General features: G+C 62.5%; 1 protein-coding gene across 1 annotated transcript in view; it reads left to right on the top strand.

Annotated features, from left to right (window-relative positions):
- The window catches only part of NTSR1 (neurotensin receptor 1), a 47,120-nt gene extending 40,495 nt beyond the window's left edge, over positions 1-6,625 (top strand). The window contains exons 3-4 of the mRNA XM_040459860.1: positions 3,387-3,477; positions 4,343-6,625. Coding sequence (XP_040315794.1) covers positions 3,387-3,477; positions 4,343-4,592 — 341 coding nt within the window. The 3' untranslated portion in view covers positions 4,593-6,625. The remainder of the gene's footprint in view (positions 1-3,386; positions 3,478-4,342) is intronic.
- Positions 6,626-16,626: the final 10,001 nt, after the last annotated feature.

Here is a 16,626-nt window from a genome sequence, read left to right on the forward strand (position 1 = left end):
CTCCTCTACCTATTCATCTGTCCGTCCACCCATCCCTCCAGCCATCCGTCCACCCATCCATCCCTCCATCCATCCACACATTCATCCATCCATCCATCCATTCTTCCATCCATTCATCCATCCATCCCCCCACCCATCCATCCCCCCACTCACCCATCCATCCACCCATCCATCCCTCCATCCATCCACACATCCATCCATCCATCCATCCATCCCCCCACCCATCCATCCCTCCAGCCATCCACACGTTCATCTGTCCATCCATCCACCCACCCATCCATCCTTCCATCCATCCATCCTCCCACCCACCCATCCCTCCAGCCATCCACGTTCATCCGTCCATCCGTTCACCCACCCACCCATTCATCCCTCCATCCATCCACACATCCGTCCATCTGTCCATCCATCCATCCATCCATCCATCCATCCATCCACACATCCATCCATCCCCCCACCCACCCATCCATCCACCCATCCATCCCTCCAGCCATCCACACGTTCATCCGTCCATCCATCCACCCACCCATCCATCCCTCCATCCATCTACACATCCATCCATCCATCCATCCACCCACCCACCCACCCACCTGGCTGTCCACCCACCCACCCACCCATCCGTCCACCCATCCCTCCATCCACCCACCCACCCATCCGTCCACCCATCCCTCCATCCATCCCTCCATCCACCCACCCACCCGTCCACCCACCCACCTGTCCACCCGGCTGTCCACCCATCTGTCCACGCACCCACCCACCCATCCGTCCACCCGTCCCTCCAGCCATCCACACATCCATCCCTCCATCTGTCCACCCATCTGTCTGATCACTCATCCACTCGCCAATTCAATTCACTCAGTCCCTGAGCACGTCTCCGGGTCAGGCAGCTCGCTCACACAGTCATCGAGCAGCAGAGGTGGGGTTATCACGTGCCGTCAGGTGCCAGGCAAAGAGGCCTGAAGAGCAGCCCCCCTGCACAGTGACCCACATTCTAATAAGGAATCCTGAAGACCGACCCCTACAAAGGCCCCAAGCCAGCCCCCGTCACAGGAGAGCCCTGGGTGGAGCTTATGCTCATGTGGGTGTGGGACTCCGTGTGTGGGACACCATGAGGGTGTTTCCTGTGCCCAGAGGTGGCCTCCTTGTGGAGAGTTCTTTCTTCAAACACCCGCCTCCCCCGCCCTGCTCTGCTGAAGGCAGCCCCACCCGACCCAGCCCCCCACCCTGACCACCTACCTGTGCCTCCCCCCAGCCCAGCAGCCTTCCCAATTGCTGTCACCCTCACCCCAGCAGACAGGCCTCTGGGCCTCTGCCCCAGGCCACCTGTCCCTCAGCAGCCCCTGGTTCTTAGAAGAAAGAGGTCCAGAATGTCATAATATATGACGGTTAAATGTTAAACGGTCTAGTGACCACTGAGATGTGGCAACATATTTAAAAAGCAAAAAGACATAGATGAAATTAATGTTAGTAATTGATTAGGTTTAGTATTTCCAAAGTATTGCCCTTTCAGCATTGATCATCGCAATATTATCGATGAGAGAGTTACTCAGCTCACAGTCGCCTCATGTCCAGTGAGCAGCACACTGTGTCCAGTGGTCAGGGTCCCAGCATTTGCTTCCGCCCTGTCAGGGTCGGGCTTCCCGGAATAGCCCCATGCCACCAACCCTTTTCCTACTGCTGCCAGCAGGACAGCCCTCCCCTCGGGGGGCCTCCCCCAGGCCCGGGTCTCCGGGGCCCCAAACCGAGCACCTCCTGAAGTTGCGCCCAAGTCCCAGGATGGAGATGTGCTGTCTCGGGGACCGCGCTCCTCTCTGCACCGGGCCAGCCAGCCCCGGGTTTTCCCTAGAGGTTGGCTTTTCTGTCGCTCCCTTTTTAATTACAGTAAAACACACATAGCATACGATTTACCGTCTTGACCATTTCTAAGTGTCCGTTCGGTGATATTTTGTACATTCGTGATGCTGTGTGGCCATCACCACCATCCATCTCCAGAATGTGTTCATCTTACAAACCGAGACTCTGCCCCTACCCACCCCCTTCCCCCAGCCCCTGACAACTGCCACCTCCTCTCTGTCTCTGAATTTGACCACTCTCGGGGCCCCATGGGAGTGGAATCATTGTGTTTTGGTGTCTGACTTACTGCCCTGAGCACAACGTCCTTAAGGCTCAGGCTGTGGCACCAGGTGGACTTCCCTCTTCTTAAGGCTGAGTAATATTCCATCATCTGTTGGTGGACCCTCGGGTTGCCCCACCTTGTGGCCATTGTAAGTGGTGCTGCTGGTGTACAAACGTCTGCTCGGGGCCCTGATTTCGGTTCTTTGGGGAACACCCTCAGGAGTAGAATTGCTGGGTCCTGGGGTACTTCTGTTTTTAATGTCTTGAAGAATTGCCATGCTGTGTCCCAAAGTAGGCATGCCATTTGACGTTCCCGCCAACAGCGCAGACGGGTTCTAATTTCTCCACATCCTCACCAAAAATCACTATTTTCTGAGGGCTTTTTTCTTTAATAGTAGCCATCCTGGGCATGCTGGGATCTGACTATAGTTTGGGACTGCGTTTCCCTCATGATGAGTGATGTTGAGCAGTTTTTCATGTGCCGATTAACCATCTGTGTGTCTTCTTTGGAGAAATGTCTACCGAAGCCCTTTGCCCATTTTTAAATGTTTAATCGGGTGGTTTGATTTTTGCTGTTGAAGTTTAGCTCTCTGAGTATGCTGGATATTAATCCGTGAGCAGATATGCTAGGTAAATACCTTCTCCCATTCTGTGTGTTACCTTTGCATCCTGTTGACTGTGTCCTTTGATCCCATATCCAAGAAATCCCTGCCAGATTAAACATCGTCAGGTTTGCGCCCTCCGCTTCTCCTAAGATCTTGGGACTCGTCGTTCTTACTACCTTCAGGTCTTTGATCCACTTTGAGCTAACCGTGTATAGGGTGTGAGGTAGGGGTCTTCTGCGTGTGGCTGCCCGTTTCCCTGACACCGTTTGTTGAAGAGACCATCCCCTCAACGGTCCTGTCCTGGCAGCCCCATAGGGAGTCATTTGACCACATCCGTGAGGCTGGTTTCTGGCTCTTTCTATCCCACGGTCTCCATGTCTGTCTTTAAGCCAGTGTCACACTGTTTTCATTACTGTGGGTTCATGGTAGGTTTTGAAATCAGGACGTGAAAGCCCCCCATCTTTGTTCTTCCCCAAGACCGTTTCTGGGGTCCCTCGAGACTCCACGTGAATCTTAAGATGGGTTTTCCTGTTTCTCCAAAACAAAATGTCGTCAGGATGCCGAGAGAGCTTGCCCTGAGTCTGCACTTTTACAAGTGTTAGGTCTCCTGCACACATAACAGGACACGGCCCTTCACCCCACGGAGACCCACGTCTCTCTGTGTCTCAGGGGCAGTGGTCATCGCCTTCGTGGTCTGCTGGCTGCCCTACCACGTCCGGCGTCTCATGTTCTGCTACATTTCAGACACGCAGTGGACCCCGTGAGTACCAGGAGGGGGTGGGGCTCTGGCTGGGAGAAGCTCCCACAGCAGGTGGGCATGGGGGGGGGGGGGGGGCCGCTGAGCAGAGCAGCTCAGGGCAAGGGTGCGGGTCACGTCCCCACACGTCCTTGGTGTGGCTGTGACCGGGCCGGGGGAAGGACGAAGCTCACAGAGGGACAGGTGCCCAGGAGCAGGTAGCAGCAGAGAAGGAAAGCAGACCCTGAGCGAGCGGGCACGAGACAAGTTGAGAGATCTAGGCAGAGACAAGGAAGGGCCGGCCCTGCTGGATGTGGGAGGGGGCTGGGCCACCGCAGGCTGGCGGAGCTGCAGGAGCACCCCCGGGACTCAGGGGGAGCCACACCCACGGGACGCACGGCAAAACCAGCAGAAGGAAGATCTGGTGGAGGAGTCCCGGGAGGCCGTGTAGAAGCTTCCAGAACGCCCTCCCCTGAGGGCGAGGTACACTGCCGCCCAGGAGGCCGGGAAGGGGTTCCCTCCCTGGCTGTTGGGTTGAGGCCAGGGCGCGGCCGAGCCCCGCAGCCCAGCTGTGCTGGGACCCCGCCGGCGGAAGGGCAGGTGTGTCGCGGGGAGCGCTGGAGGCACCGGGCGGGTCGGCCGCACCCCCCAGGGGGGACGGCCCCAGCCCAGCTCGGTGGGGGGGTGTGGCCACGACTCCGGCTTCTCGAGACAAGCCGGAGTCCTGGAACTTACCACGGAATGTCCCGGGTCAAAAATTTACAAGGCGTTTCCTAAACGTTTGTCCCAAGCCACCGCCGGAGCCCGCGCTCCTGCCGGCCCGGGGGGGGGGGGGGGGGGCGGGGGGGCCGCGGGGTCTGAGCGCCCGGCCCTCGCCCCTCCCTTCCAGGTTCCTCTACGACTTTTACCACTATTTCTACATGCTGACCAACGCCCTCTTCTACATCAGCTCCGCCATCAACCCCATCCTGTACAACCTGGTCTCCGCCAACTTCCGCCAGGCCTTCCTGTCCACCCTGGCCTGCCTCTGTCCCCTGTGGGGGCGCAGGAGGAAGAGGCCAGCCTTCTCCAGGAGGAGCAACAGTGTGTCCAGCAACCACACGTTCTCCAGCAACGTCACCCGGGAAACACTGTACTAGGCGGGTGGGGCCCCGCCGCTCGGCAGCGCCCCCCCCCACCCCCACCCCTGGGGCGGCGGAGGGGTCCGGCGAGGCCCGGGGCCCCACTTCTTTCAGCTTCTCCCCCAGCCCGCCCCACCCCTCCCTCCTCTCCTCTTTGAACGCCACGGAGAGATTGTTCCTCTCCCGGATCCAGAAAGGGCCTTTAATGAGGACAAATTAGTGCTGGGTGAAAGGCAGACTTCTTTGTTCCCAGGCGGCTGTGTGTTGAGGGTGGACAGAAATGAAAGGCAGGGTCGGGCCAGGCGGGCGTTGGGGGCGGCAGTGCCTCGGGGGGGGGGTGGGGGGGTGGGAAGAGGCCGGCCGAGGTCCTGGCGCCCCGGGGGAGCGAGGAGAGGACCCCTACCCTCCTCTGGTACAGCAGGCAGCCAGACGGCCCCCCTCCAAGGGCGACTCCCGGGAAGCTTCCCTGTGTCCCCACAGACCACCCGGGGGTCGGGGTGCCGGGCATCGGCCGGATGCCTCCCCCTCCTCTCCCGCCTCCTCGCCAAAGCAGCGGCCTCCACAGGGATGCCAGCTGCTGGGGGGCTGCCCTGGAAGTCCTCTTGGCTCGGCGGAGGCAAGGCCAGGTCGGCGGAGTCTTGTCTCCACACCCCCCCGCCCCAGGCCAGGCCAGGGACGTCCCCGCGGGCTCTCGTCCGCTGTGCGAGTCAGCTCCCGCTGCCCAGCTCTGAGCTGCTTCGGGGTCGGCTCCCTGGAGTGGAGGGCAGCTGGCCGGGTCCCAGAGAGACGCCAGTTCTGGGGACTCGGCCACAGGTGAGGACAGGGAGTCGTGAGTACAGCCAGCCTGCCGGCCAGCGTCATCCGTCACAGCCAGCCGGCAGCAGCCCCGGCTCCGGGGACCCAGAGGGGCAGGCGCCTCCTTGGTCTGGAAGAGCCGGTCTCCAGGCAGGGTGGCCTGGTCCCGGCCTTGGCCCTAGAAGGTCCCCCGAGCCAAAGGAGACAGTGGCAGAAGGGCCTGGAAAGAGAGGTACAGGCTTTTAAAAAGCCCAGGTTCTCCCTGGGCTCAGGAGCATATTTGGCCTGAAGGGAGACCGTCGGGCCGGCCGACGGCTGGGAACAGCCCTGACTCGGGACTCAGGAGGCCTGGTCCCTGTCCTGGGTGACCAGGGCTCGATGTCCCACCCACGAAAATGACAAGGTGGATGGGAGGATGTCGATGGGCGCCCCGCTACGAACCGTGTCCTGCTTAAACCCCACGGGGTCCTTCTCCATTCACCAGGGACAGCTCCAGGGGGGCGGGGGGGGAGGTCAGCCCACAGCCAGCCCCGTGACCCAGGGGCCACCCACGCAGGGGCCAAGGCCAGCCCAGACCTGGCACACAGCGTCTGCTCTGGGCGGGTGAGCAGGGCGGCTGGGCCCTGGCGGTGGGCGTGGGGACGAGGGCCTGGACCCTCGCTGGCGCTCCGCGCCTCGGGCACGGGTCCTCGCGCCCGGGCTCAGCCGCCTGACAAATGGGTGGGGCCGTTCCTCCCTCTCGGCCGGGACTCACGCGACCGTCTCGGCGGGCCCAGCCCAGGATGGACAGAAGGGACGGTTCCCCGGGGTGGGGGCGGAGTCAACGCAGGTGGGCCCCCCACCACCACCCCGCAGCTTCCGAGTCGCAGCGGGGGCGGGGTCCGTGCGCAGCCCCAAGTCTGTCCGACTTTCATGGACCCCGCCTTCCCGTGTGCGCACTTCGTGCAGGTAGAGACGCAGCCGCGCAGCCAGGCCCCCCTCCCCGTGCCGTCCAGCCCCGGGGAGTCAGCCCTTGGCCACGTCACACTGGAGCTCCCGAAGCCGGTCTCAGAGAACAGTGTCCGGTGTGACTGGTCAGCAGTGATGCAAAACCCCGCCGACGGCTCAAGCGCCCCCCGCCCCGCCCCCGCCCCCGCCCCCCTGATGTAATCGGCAAGAACAAAGCCCCCGAGCCTCTCAATAAAGGAGACAGTGGCCCCCGTGGCTGGGACTCTTATGTCCAGGGGCCAGTGGGCCCACATCTGTTCATCCGCTCATTCGTTTGTTCACCGGGCGTTTCCTGACTCGGGGGACAGCCCTCCACTGGGGCCCTCTGACCAAAACCGTGTGGGCTCTGGTGGTGTCTCCCAAAGGCTGGGGGCACTGGGGGCCGGGATCCCCCAGCTCGGGTCCTGCTGTCACCAGAGCAAGGAACAGCAGCAGGAGGAGCTTGCTCAGAAGACCCCATAAGCCACGGGGCCGCCTTGAGGCCTGGAGTCGGGGAGACCTGGGTCCACCTGGGGGTGCGGCCAGCACGCTGCCCTCCATGTGTCCGTTTTCCTCATCCGCGGGCTGAGCACAGAGGCGGCCTCGTGACAGGGGTGCAGGCTCTGTGAGTGTCAGACTCGGGTCTCCGCGGCCCCTGGGGCCGGCCTAGAAAACGGGGAAGCCAGTGAGCTTCTCCCCAGGGGTCGGCAGGTGAGGGACGCCTGGGGATGGGGACAAGCACTGACCCTGACCTCTGGCACAGCCGACCCCTCGTCGTCTTTCGGCTTCTCCTGCTACACCTTCGTCCCTCATGGGCGGCGTCCCCGAGGTGTCCAGCCTGGGGGTGGGAGGGACAGCGTCTTTCCCGGCTGCAGGGAAACACCACAAGCCCATAGATGCCAGCCTCCCAGGCCCCAGCCTGCCCCGTGTGCTTGAGCGGAAGCTCCTGGAAAGGTGGGGGTGCGGGGAGGGGGACCTGCCCCTTCAACAGCCTGTGCAGAAGCGCCACAATCCGGGCCACGTGCCCTCCCCCTTCCGTTCCCGCAGTCCTTCCTTCACCTGCTGCCTCCAGCTGACTCGCGGCTCCCTTCTGATTGGCACAGGGGTGAGGGGTGAGGCTCCAAACACTCCCTTGCCTCTCCTCGTGAGTGTCCCGCCCTCCCGGCAGGGATGGCTCAGGACACCCCTTCACTCCCAGATGTGAGAGACTCACTGGCAAGCTCCAATAGGTGCACTGACATTTTACGAGAATATCCAAAGGAATAAAACTCTAATGGTGGAATTTCAGGCCAGTCAAGGAGACAAAACTTTGGGGTCAGTGGGAAGGCGGTCTGGAACCCTAACCACACTTCAGTGCCACTGCCCCGGGAGGCCAGCGCTCTGGACAAGCCCCTCCTGCAAGTTCCTGAGCCTGGATCCCTATTCCAGCACATGCATAGGGAGGAATCCTCCCTCCGGGTTCTACCAGAGGCATCTCTGGTCGCACCGCCAGGCAATGGGAGGAGGGCTTGGGAGAGAAAATTCCATACATTTTAAAATACCCTTGAAGGAAGGAGGAAAAAAACCACAGGCCCAGGCCTGCTCCTGGATCCCGAGTGCAGGGAAAGCTCCCGGCCCCGCCCTCCCCCTCCTGCTGCCCGTGACGACGATTTGAATCCCGGTTTTTGTCAGAACTCCATGGAAACCACGTCCAGGCTGAACGTCTAAAAGAAATGGCCGTGTGGACAGACGAGGACAAGGGGAGGCCAGCCCCAACGCATGCACGCTCATGTACACACACGTGCAAGCACACACACGCGAGGGCACCGGCCCCTGGCCCCACTGGGGCTCCTCCTGCAGCTCAGAGAGGTCACTGGTCTCAGTCCAGCTCAGGAGGCACAGACCACTGGCCGCCTGGACCTCCGGGCCCCTACCTTCCCCGCCCCCTTGGGGATGAAGAGATATGGAGGGGGGCTTGTCCTGCTCTCTGCAGCCCCCCAGGGCATGGCCAGCCACGCCCAGGGCCAGAGCCTCCACTCAGCCCATGCCCACCCTGGTGGGGCCCCTCGGGGAGCTGCGGTGGGACAGGGCCCAGGCCTCACTCTCCCTGCTGGCTCAGGGTTGGGGGGGGGGGGGGGGGGAGTCTGGTGCTCATCCCCCTGCAGGGTTCTTGCCCTCTTGTTCCCAGTGGGTGTTGAACCAGAGACCCTGGGGCTGTCACTTGTGATGGAATGACAAATTCAAACTCCAGCTGCTGGATTTGAGAGCCATTCGGCCAGCCAGCCCTCCGCCGTGATTCGCTCATCTTTGCCCATGGACGCTGGGACTTATCACCCAGAAAATCGATGGGCACCTGGGGGCTCAGTCGGTTAAGCATGATCTCACGCCCCAGGTCATGATCTCACGGTTCATGGGTTTGAGCCCCGCGTCGGGCTCTGTGCTGACAGCTCGGAGCCTGGAGCCTGCATCAGATTCTCTGTTTCCGTCTCTCTCTCTGCCCCTCCCCTGCTCATGCTCTGTCTCTCTCAAAAATGAACATTAAAGAAAATCTAATGAACGAATAAGCAAACGTCCGCCTTCCTCACCAGGTGTGGGGGCAGGGCCCCTGCGGAGAGGAGACAGGGGCCAGGGGCAGGAACTTCACAGACACACAAGGTGGACCCCCAGAATGACAGACCTCCCAGATCTGTGCCACCCCCACCCCCGCACGGCTCAGCAAACCCCCGCTGAGCAGAAGGGGGAGCAGACGGAAACACACACACACACACACACACACACACGGCAGGCCTGGAGCCAGGTGAACGCACCCAGGACGGTCTGTGAGCCTTCCTGTGACGACACGATCCTGCAGCGTTTGATGGGGGGGGTACCCACCGGGGAGGCAGGTGTGGGTGCTCCTCAGAATGAGCGCTCAGGGTGGGGCATGAGGACACAAGTCCCCCACCCCCGGTGTCCCCTCGGGGAGCCCAGGGGCCCCTGCAAGCTGGCTGGAGACCTGAGGCGCTCCCGGGCTCCCCGGGCTCTCGGGAAGCAAGACTTTCCCCAGGGCTCTGCCTCCTGGTGTCCAGTCTGAACAAGCCTCCAGAAGGGCCGTCTGGCTTGCGGCCTCGTGCCAGCCGAGCCCAGCAGCTTCAAGGCTCAGCGCTCCACTCGTCTGCCTCCCGAGACCCACAGATACTCTACACCGGGGGCCCGGACACCCCAGGCAGGGGGCTGGGACGGAGGTGCCGGGGCTCCGCCTGCCTTCGCCATCCCCCTCCCGGCTTCTGGGAGTGGACGATCGGTCCCCACCACGGTCTGGGCCACACGGTCTGTGCACTTCTACCCGCTAGAGCCAACGCCTCCCGCAGAGCTGGTGGAGCACACCCCTACCAGTGCCGAGTGTTGGTGATGAAACCCTTCAGGTCCTTCGAAAGAAGGTTCTGGCTGAATATTCCATGACATTCTCTCCCTGCCACATTAGTCACCGGGAGTTCGGAGGCAAACGTCAGCCTCATCGACCCTTCAGGATGAGTGGTTTCCTGTGATCTGAGCAGTCCCGGCGCTCAGGGCCACAGCTCGGGGGGCTCGTGGCCGCTGCCGGAGCGCCGCGGCCGCTGGCTTCTCCGCTCGGGGGTTTCCGGTGGGCAGATCTGCTTTGGGAACGAAAGGGGGTCCGATTGAGTGTGTGGCGTATTTGCAGGGGTGAGGGGAATGGCAGCCCCAACCAAAGCATTCGGGCTCCCCTGGGAATGATCCTCTGCCTTGCCCCTTCCAAGCGCCCCCCGCCCCCGTGCCTCCCAGGCAGTGATTCACTTTCTCGGACCCTACACGCTCCCCAGGAGGGGCCTTGGGAGACCTCGCGGCTCCCCTCTGAGCGTTCGTGCCTTGTCTACACGGGATGTGCCCGCTCTAAAATGCAAACCGCGGGCCGAATCCTGAACCGCTGGAGTCGCCAGAGACCTGGCGCCCCAAGGGCAGCAGTGGGCATCGTGGGAGCCCCCGGCCCGCGCCCGCCTTCCAGCTGGGCAGACGACTCCCGTGGCGTTGTCCCGTCACTTCGCTGCTTGGGTGACAAAGAGCTTCTTGCCAGGCGCCGCCCCCCACGCCCACCTGTCTGCCTCTTTACCGTCCGAGGAGCGTGGGCTCAGGCTCTTGTCGGGACAAGACTCGGCACGAGCGAGCGGAAGGGGGGAGAGAGGCCCGAGGTGTGGAAGACGCTCCTGGATCGGGCCCCAGCCTCCCCGCCTGCCTGGCTGGCCGTGTGCGCGCTTTCAGGATGCAAAGCCTTTCCCTTTCGGTAGAAGGTGGTCCACTCTCCGAGGGAAACTTTGAAAGGAGTACACGGTACCGAGTGAAGTCCCCGCTTAGTCCCCCCGGGGGGTGGCCGCCGCTGGCAGGGGGGAGCGCGCTGCCCCGCGCTGCGGCAGGGCCGGCGGTGGCGGGACACAGACACCAGCCCCCGGACGCGTGCACGCGCTCTCTCTCATGCACGCGCACACGCACACGCACACGCACGGCGCAGCCACGCCGGCCGAACCGTGCTCGGCCCTTCGTGTGCGCACTTGCACGCGAAGTTAAAATAAATCTTTGACATTCAGATGTTCCCGAAGGTAAAACGGGCTGTCTTGTGCAGAAGTGAGGTCCCTGTCCCCAGAGCGCCCAAGCAGAGGATTTGCTGTGTCTCCACAGGCCTCGGCTGACCCTGTGGGAGCTCAGGCGTCAGAACGGCCCTGCAGGTGTCCTGGGGGGTGGGACGGGGGGCTCGGCCTGCATACCCACCCTTCCTCGTGCAGCCACCTCTGCGGCAGTGCAGGTGAGGCCAGTGACCATCAGGGAAGGGACAGGCACAATGAGGAGGGGACAGTGGGGGGGGGGGCGGCAGAAGGGGGCCGGGACAGCAGAGAAGGGACACGAAAACCCGTGCTATGCTCAGTCAGTTGTGGGACCTCGCAGTGGTCACTGAGCAGGAAGGGGACAGTTCCTTTTACTGATGAGGGTGTGGGTCTGAGAGGGAGACCTTGTGGGACCCCTCGGGGCCAGCAGCAAAGCAGAGGATGCTCTGGCCCCCCAACACCAGCCCAAGGACTGGGCTTCCTTCCCCTAGGGACCCTCCCCTGCCCCCGCTCCAGCCGCACTCAGCCAGGGGTCTCTTTACTGTCCTTTCTCCTTCCCACGGTCCTTCTCCTCGATGGCCACCAAGCACACAGCCTATGGCCTCTCTGGCCCCAAGTCATCTGAGGACCTGACGGAGACATGAAAACCCCATTTCAAATCATCTGTGTCACTTTGGGTGACTCAGCGGCACCCAAGAAAACATCAAATTCCCACCCAAACCCCGGCCTCCCGGGGTCCTCCAGGGACTCCTGCCCAGACTGGGCCACCCATGGGGGATAGAACCTCAGGCTCAACAAGGAAGCAGAGTCCCCTCCCCCAGGCAGGCTGGTGGCTCTAATCCAGGGAGGCTGCTTGGAGGAGGCAGTGGAGGGGGCAGCCTGGGCCGTGCTCCCCCGGCATCCACGTGGAGATTCCCATGGACGGATTTACCAGAGCCCCCCTTGGCTGCCGGCCCAGGCTGTGTGGGGACACTGCGTTGAGCAGCGTGGGCCGTGGGGCTCCCATGGGGGGGGGGGCGGATGGGAGCCCGGAAAACAGAAAGGAGGTGGTTGGGGTGAGCAGTCAGGAGCAGACAGAGAGGGTGGCTGGGAGGGGCTCGCTCCCCCGGTGGGGACAGTGACCCGCTATCGCGGGAAGGACAGCCGAGGGCAGCAGGGGGGACAGGTGGGCAGGGCGGCACCGTGCGGCTGTGGGGCTCATGTTGAGCTTCCTGGGGACGTGTGGTGGGCTCGTTACGGCCCCCCAGGAGCGGGCCCCCCACCGCGGGAGCTGGCCCAGCCCTGCAGATGGGGCCCTGGCGTCTGACGGGGTGTCGGTCCCGTTGGCCCTGTCTCTCCACATCAGTCACTTCTCTTGGGCCCAAATTACTCTAATCATGTTCCTCCTCGGCAGGCAGGCTCCTCTGAGCGTCCCTGTCATTCGTTTACATTAGAAAGTGACACTTCAGTGGGGCACGGGGAGGGAGAGGCTCTGACCAGCACGGCCACACCCGGCCTCCCTAGCACAGCAGAGCCCTGCTCCTGCTCCCCGCTACGGCCCTGCCGTCCCGTGAGGTGGACCCACCCTGGTCTGACGCCGGGGCCCCTGAGGGCACGCCCCTTGGGCCCCGGGCACCGCGGGCTCCCCCACACCCGCTGCGGTCCCCCTGCGGCCCCCACCTGCCCCCTTAGCCCAGTCTGGGCTTCTTTGTTTCCAGCACCCAGCACACTTAATGAGTGCCTACTGTATGTACCAAGCCAGGCAAGGAGCCGAAAGTCAGGGGTCTGTGGTGGGAGGCCTTGGCAGCCCAGAACACCAGGCTGTGCCTGTTTGCCGTCCCCGTGTCAGGGCTCCAGGAGGGAGCTGGCAAGTCTTGTGTGGACCGGCCCCCTCTGAGGCTCCCCACGGCCCCAGGACACTTGCCCCTCCTCAGTGTCCAGTTTACAGAGGGGGAGGGGCCGAGAGGGAGCCCCGTCCCCTGCTGCCGTGGGATCCAGCCTGGGTGGGGGTGGGCAGGAAATGAACTTTAAGGGCCTCTCTCCGCCCTGGGTCTTGACCCCTCGCCCCCTACCCCACCCCCAACCTGGCCTCACCCAATCGGAGCACTAAGAAGCTTGCGATTCTTGCATGATGAGGTGGTGTCTGTGATCAGGAGGTCTCTGTCCCTCACAACGGTGACCATGAAGGTCCCTGAATCCTGGCGGGGGGGGGGGGGGGGGGGTTCCTAGCTGGGCCTAGGATGCCCTGTCCCTGCTGCTCCCCATCTCCCATCCCCTCCTCCTCAGAGGGCGCTCTCTGGGCGCCCCCCCCACCGCCGCACTGCCCCATAAGCATGTGCTAGCTTTTGGCCCCCCCATCCGGCCACCAACCGTGGGCATAGTGACAACAGCAGCATTTCTCCCACGGGACCTCTGTGCGTACCAACCGCCTGCAATTTTATGCTTGCCGCAGCCCCCAAGAAGGAGCCATTAGCACAGCGGCATCACGGGGCCACTGAGGCTCCCGGGTGCCGCGCAGTCTGCACGGGACCCTGTGCCACCGGCACCCGCCGCCCGCCGGCCCCCGTGCTCAGCCCCAGCTCCTCCCCCCAGGTCCTCTGTGCTGCAGGCTCCACAGGTAGAAACTGAGAAATCACCCCCCCCCCCCCAGTGCTAACAGGAGAGACTCCCTCCGTTTCCTTCCAGCGTCGACTCTAGAAAACTGGGAGTTGCAAATTCTCTCTCAAAGGAGGTGTGCGTTCCTTTGAGAGGTATATAAATCTTTCTAAAAGCTAAATAAACCTCCCTCCAGCTTACAACCCAGGACTGTCTTTCTCAAGGACCTGGGAGCCGTCTCTCTGAAATTAATCCCCAGGGAAGGGAGCACCCCTTGCCCCAGCCCCCGAGAGGCAGGAGCCCGGCATCCGTGGGCGCCTCACCCCCAAACTCTGTCCTGTCGTGAGGGTGCGGGAGTTTATTTTTCCTCCGATAAAGCCGGCGAGCTAACACAGACGGTCACCGCAGTTAGAGGTGGAGGGGGACGGGCCGTACGTGACGGCAGGTGCTGTCAGGCCCTTCCTGAGAAGTGTCTACGCGAGCTGAAGAACGTGGGGATGGGGGTGTTTCCTCGGCTCCGGAAAAGGGTGCACTTTCTTCTGTCTTTGGCAGCCCTTGGCGGATGGCCCGTGACGCAAGCTGCACACTCATTTGATAATAAAATTGTTCTCTTTCTCTTCCACCTTCGTGGAGAGGTGTGCCCGGCTAGCAGATTGCGTTTCTGGTTGTATTTCGCCCACATGCCGTGAGTGACACCGGCTCCGCGTGCCTGGCGCCCGGTGCCTCCCCGCGGTCCCTGGCCGGTTTCCGGTTGAAGCTACTGAGTGGTTGATTCTCGACTTCCTCCCACCCACACCCGCGGACGCGGCGTCTTCTCAGCGAAGAGCCCACGTGCCCCTGGGGGGGGGGAGTGATATGTGCTGCACCCCAAGATGCGGACGCCCTCAAAATTAACGGGGAGCCCGGCACAGCCCCTCCCAGGCACGCTCCGGCACACCTCCCCAGGCGGCAGGAGAGGCGAGCCGGCACGTAATGGCTTTTCACGCACCCAGAAAGCCACGCCGTGCGGAACCGGAGGGACGGTGACGATGGCCTCACGGCTGGCCGCCCCGGACACCAGGCCGAGTTCCCTTTCTTCAAAGGCAAGTGGCTGTAGGTGACTTTAAATGACTTTCCGTTATGACGTGCCAGGGAGCCCAGCGTAGCTTCCCAATCGGCGGGTCTGCGTGTGAGCCCTAACCCGTACTGACGGCACCAAAGAGGGGCAGAGCTGGTGCGGAGAGATGCCCTTGCTGCCCCTCGGGGCCTCCCCCAAAGGGCCCCGGGGCGGGGGCGCCTCTGCTCCGTGGGCGGGATAAGCCAGGGGCACGAGAACTCGGGCCAGCGGGTCCCCCTTCTGTCAGCACGCGGTCCTCCGCCTCCACCCGCAGCAGCGGGCCCTCTGTCATCGCACCGCAGACGTGCTCGTTCTGGGGACGGCTGCTTGGTGCCTGTGGGAGGCGGCCCGTCCACTCCCCTACCTCCAGAACCTGTGAGCGTGTGTCCGCGGCACGTGGCAGGACGCGGGACTTTGCAGATGTGTTTAAGGCCGTAAACGTCAAGGTGGGGAGACTATCCTGGATTTCCAGGGAGGCCCCAAATAGTCACACGACCTTTTAAAAGCAGAGCGGTTTCTGCTTTCCGCTCTCTCGGGCATTTCCAGAGGCAGGCTGGGAAGTCATAGAGACTCGTGTGTGGGAAAGACCCAGCCACTTTTGCTGGCTCCCAAGATGGAAACAGAGGCCCCCAGCCAGCGATGCTGGGGGCAACCCCCGACCACGGCCAGCGAGGAAAGGACACTCGGCCCTACAGCCGCAAGGACCCGGACCCTGAGCACAGCCTGGACGAGCAGGCAGCACCTTCTTCCCGGAACCTCCGGGGACAAGCCCAGCTGGGGACACCGCAGCTTCAGCACGTGGGACCCCGAGCGGAGGGCCCGGCCGGGCCCACAGAACACGGGGTGCGAGTGGGTGCTACCGGACGATGTGCCGAAGCAGGAAAGCGTGGAGTGCCCTGCCGTGTGGCTTTGCAGTACGTCCTTAGTGCCCTGGCCATCCAGATGCAAGTTATTGTCAGTCTTTCACTTTGTCCCAGCACGTCTGTCTGTGTGCACGTGTGGCAGAGGGTAGCCCTGCTCAGGGACCCTGAGTCAAGCACGCCCCGCCCCGGCCGGGCACAGAGGCTGTGTCTGCACGCAGTCCTCTCCCTTGGTGCTGCAGGACCTGGCTCGGCCAGGAATGCCCGGGGCCCTCCCGGCAGGCGCACTCCAGTCCCGGGAGATCTGCAGCTGTCACTGGCCTGGTCCTGACCAACTACATCCTGGACCTGAGTTGCGGGCCATGGGTCACATGGGGCAGGGGTCTTGGATCCCTGTCACCAAGGCATGGACAGGTCTGAGCTCCCAAACCAAAAGGCCTTGCTCTCCATGGCATTCTGAGCACTGCTCTTAGGAAGAAGGCCATAGGGCGAGATGGGCCAGCATAGCGTGGTCACTGGTGAGTGGACAGAGAAGGCATGGGGCAGATATGGGAGGACATGCACTCTAGCCTGGCTGGAGACCCCAGCGGGGGCCCCTGCCTTGCCAGCCCCTTCCTTCTACTGCTTCATACCGTGGCTGCTGGCTCACCAGTGCTCACCTGTTCTGGTGGCCGCCCCCGTGGAGCCTTCGGCTTCCCTGGAAGGGACCACCGTGACCCCAGGGTCCGGCTCGGACAGAGGCTCGGGCCTGGGGTCACCGGAAGGATTGTGTATAGATGAGTTGAACGTCCTGGGTCTTTCTTACTCAAGTCTGAGAGGAAGGGTTTGCTTTGCGGAAAAACACTCCAGGTGATTTCTCATCAACATGGAGGGAGACTCCTCTGGTGAATACGCCAGGTCTCCGAGTCTTGGAACTGAGAGGTTATGTCAAAAATGTTAAGGAAACCATTCAGTCCAACGTCCTGGCGTGGCCTGTGCCCACCACGCCGTGAGGTTGGATTCCTTCCCTCCTTTGCTCAGGGTTTCCTGGACGCAGCACTTGAAGACTGCCGGGCTGTCTGATTTAGACAAGGGTATGGCCCCGGACTCCACAGAGGACCAATCCCCAACTCTGCAAGCAGACGGAAGAAAGAGAAGGCTTCGGGAGACGTCAAGCGTCGATTTCTATGGGAAACAGAATTCTCGGT

Source organism: Herpailurus yagouaroundi, unplaced genomic scaffold (assembly GCF_014898765.1).
Source record: "Herpailurus yagouaroundi ecotype Mexico unplaced genomic scaffold, PumYag 246, whole genome shotgun sequence".
In the NCBI taxonomy this organism is placed as follows: Eukaryota; Metazoa; Chordata; class Mammalia; order Carnivora; family Felidae; genus Herpailurus; species Herpailurus yagouaroundi.